Source organism: Fragaria vesca, linkage group LG2, assembly GCF_000184155.1.
Source record: "Fragaria vesca subsp. vesca linkage group LG2, FraVesHawaii_1.0, whole genome shotgun sequence".
Classification (NCBI taxonomy): domain Eukaryota; kingdom Viridiplantae; phylum Streptophyta; class Magnoliopsida; order Rosales; family Rosaceae; genus Fragaria; species Fragaria vesca.
This window is the reverse complement of record NC_020492.1, coordinates 9939103-9942733: the sequence shown is the minus strand read 5'-3', so window position 1 is coordinate 9942733 and position 3631 is coordinate 9939103. Positions and strand designations below refer to the sequence as shown.

The following is a 3631-nucleotide window of genomic DNA, read 5'->3' as shown; positions in this document are numbered from 1 at the left end:
CTTTCTCTCTCTTACATAATCACTGCCCTAAAGCGATTAACCCAGCAAAGAAAACCATTCGAACTTATCTCCAAGAAAAAAAACAAAATTGCACAAATGAAAATGAAACGTCCCAGAAGACAACAGAAGTCACACATGGGGGGTTGTTGCTCTTTCACGCCTTTTAAGCATGCGGGTCCCCAGAAACAAGGTCACTCCTCTTCCTCTTCCTCTTCCTGCTTCATCTTCAACCTCGGCACCGATCACCGGATTTGAGTTCAAGTGTGAAGAATTCCGTTCAGAAAATAGTCGAAGTAGTGTTTGGTGAGGTCGAGGTCTTGTGGAGTTGTGATTATGACCCAATTAAATACTAATTCATTCCTGGTTATTAGAGATGTGACGTCGCTTTCTATGGTGGTAGTAGACTAATACCTCAATTAATTAATTGTTAATGTCTTATCTTTGTTCAAGTTGTTGCTGTTGTTGGGTGTGATAGACCAGATGCTTTATGTTGCTTCACTGTGAGGGGTTGAGGTAATAAGAGTTGTACTAGACAGCCAGCGGGTCCCTTCTCTGTCCTCTCCTGCTTCCTTAATCCGATACACCACCACCCTCTCCCTCTTGCACTTATCCGTACCCACCATATCCCATATCTGATTCCAACAGAAAACCCAGAATCATCATCTTAATTTTGATACTATGGATGGAGTGCAAGTTCAAGTCCACGGTAACCATCACCAAGATCTGCATGCAGTGGATCACCACAGCCAGCATCTCATCGGCAAAGAAGAGATGCGAAACGATTTCGGAGAAGAAGATGGAGACGCCGCTGATTTATGGCTAGATAATGACCAAGACTCTCTTCTCGCTGACGTCAACGACGGAACTGCTTCCATCTTCTGCAATGACTTCCCTGCTCTGCCTGACTTCCCTTGCATGTCATCCTCCTCTTCCTCTTCGTCGACTCGGGCGCCGGTGAAGACCATGTCGACGTCACCATCGGCTTCTTCTTCTTCCTCCGCCGCTTCCTGGGCTGTTCTCAAGTCCGATGCGGAGGATAATCATTCTCAGGATTATCAGCAGCAACAAGACCACAACAACAACACTCACTACTCTCATAACGATTCTGCTGATGCACATCCGGCTGGGGCGTTGTCCTCCACCGCCTCTATGGAGATCTCTCAGCCGTCGGATCTCGGAATGCAGTGCATGGACATGATGGAGACTTTTGGGTACATAGATCTGTTCGAAGGCAACGAGTTCTTCGACCCTTCTTCAATTTTCCAAAACGAGAACCCAATAATGGACCAGTTTCAAGCGCAGGAGCAACCTTCTCAGGCGCATGCAGAGAATCAAACCCCACAGCCACAAGAGAACATGATCATGGGAGATCAGAGCAACAAGATGCCGGAAGACGACATGGCGTCTGTGTTCTTGGAGTGGCTGAGGTCTAACCGAGAGACGGTTTCTGCGGAGGATTTGAGGAGCGTGAAGATCAAGAAGTCAACAATCGAGTGCGCCGCCAGGCGTTTGGGTGGAGGCAAAGAGGCGATGAAGCAGTTACTCAAACTAGTGCTTGAGTGGGTTCAAACTAATCATCTCCAAAAGAGGCGCGGTAGTAGTACCAAAGACTCGGGGATACAACACTATGCAGTAGACCCATTTCAAAGCGCCAACCCTAACCCTAACCCTAGTCTTAACCCTACGCAAAATCCTCCCATATCATCGCCGTGGATGGCGTCTCCCCAGTATGATGCGGCGGCGCCTGTATTAGTCCCGACTCCGTCAACTCCGATGATGGGGTTCATGGGTCAGGACCCGTTTGGAAACGGGCCAGGTTACCAGCAACCAAATTCAGAGCAATACCAGAATCAAATGCTGGAGACTGCACCAACCTGGCCACCTTCATCTCCATTTATGGGCAACAATTATGGGTCTTTCCAGGATACTAATGTCCAACTAGCACCGACGAGTCAGCATCAACAACAACAGTTTTCCGGTTACGGTGGGCAGTATGGACAGTATCAGTATTTTGGAGGGCATTCAGGTGAGCCTCAGCTGGTGAGGTTAGCCTCTTCAGCCACTAAAGAGGCTAGGAAGAAGAGGATGCAAAGGCAGAGAAGGACTTTGTCACACCATGGAAGGCATCACGGCCATCAACAGAATCAGCATCCTAATCAGATGCTGGATCAGAGGCTAGTTGGGAATATTGATCCTAATTGCACTACTGCCGCAATGGGAAATCCCTCTGCAGCTAACTGGTTTTATTGGCCCACAGCGGCTGCTGGTGGTCCTGCTCCTGCTGCCTCCCCCACAATGGTACAGAATATGACTCCCGAGGCAGCACCATCAGTGCTTCCGGTTGATCGTCCGGCCAGTCAAGGGCAGAATTATAATCCGGGCCGGATTAACGTGCAGGAAAGGCGACAGGTGTGTTGTTAATTTGGTGCAGTGTAACGTTTCCGGTTCATTAATGTGCACCATGAAAATGTGTGGTGAATTTAATAAATTAAGTAATGCAGGGATGTTTTACTTAATTGGTGTTTTGTTCTGTAGGGATGGAAACCTGATCAGAATAAGAATTTGAGGTTCCTTCTTCAGAAAGTGTTGAAGCAAAGTGATGTAGGCAACCTTGGAAGAATTGTTTTGCCAAAGGTAACTCCCAAATATTGATTCGATTTCATTTTGATTTGAGACACAGAATTATTTTGTAATTGGAATTTGGCACTAATGATGTTATATATGGATACGAATTTGGATGATCAGAAAGAAGCTGAAACCCATCTGCCTGAACTAGAGGCAAGGGATGGAATTTCGATTGCAATGGAAGACATCGGGACTTCTCGTGTATGGAATATGCGCTATAGGTATTTTACTATGAATTTTAGATACATTCATTCAATATTTCATGATCAATTTTATCAGCAGAATAAGTAAGTTTGTGTCCCATTTCTGCTATGTTCGTGGAGTTTCAGGTACTGGCCCAACAACAAAAGCAGGATGTATCTCCTTGAAAACACAGGTATGCACAGCATTCTAACCAACAATAATCAGTAAAGTTATTGCTATACTTTTGTTAATGTAATTGATGTTTTTGAGTTCAGGAGATTTTGTGAGGGCAAATGGGCTTCAAGAAGGGGATTTCATAGTCATCTATTCAGACATCAAGTGTAACAAATATGTATGGGCATTTCTCGTTGGTCAATTATCTAATCAAATAATCCATTATCTATTATCTTTTCCAATATGGTAATTCTATATTAGTTACATGATTCTGATCATGATGTACAGATGATACGAGGAGTGAAGGTACGGCAAGCTGGGACGAAATCAGAGACCAAAAGGCCAGGAAAGTCACAAAGGAGCCAACATGCAAGCACCCCATCTGGCAACAATGGCTCTTCATCTAAGAAACAGTAAAGTAAGAAAGAAGGAGGGAGGAAGGAGAAGGAAGCTGAAATCTTCAGAGGAACCCAGCTAGCTCAACCGCCTTTCTCGCTTTTTTTATGCATGAGAACAGAATGGACAAGTGTACAGCAAAGATGGTCTAGGGTTGTTGGAATGCAAAGCAGCCCTTGATTTTCTCTGCAAGTGGGAAGGGGGGTTTCAGAATTCATGCGTTTTTGAAAGCTGAGATCTGGAGGCTGGTTGG

General features: G+C 45.3%; 1 protein-coding gene across 1 annotated transcript; it reads left to right on the top strand.

Moving 5' to 3' along the window:
* Positions 1–678: 678 nt before the first annotated feature.
* LOC101302606 (B3 domain-containing transcription factor ABI3-like) lies at positions 679–3399 on the top strand. Its single transcript, XM_004290186.1, has 6 exons — positions 679–2409; positions 2536–2634; positions 2746–2846; positions 2955–3001; positions 3084–3160; positions 3271–3399. The coding sequence occupies exons 1-6, from the start codon at positions 679–681 to the stop codon at positions 3397–3399; spliced, it is 2184 nt and encodes a 727-aa protein (XP_004290234.1).
* Positions 3400–3631: the final 232 nt, after the last annotated feature.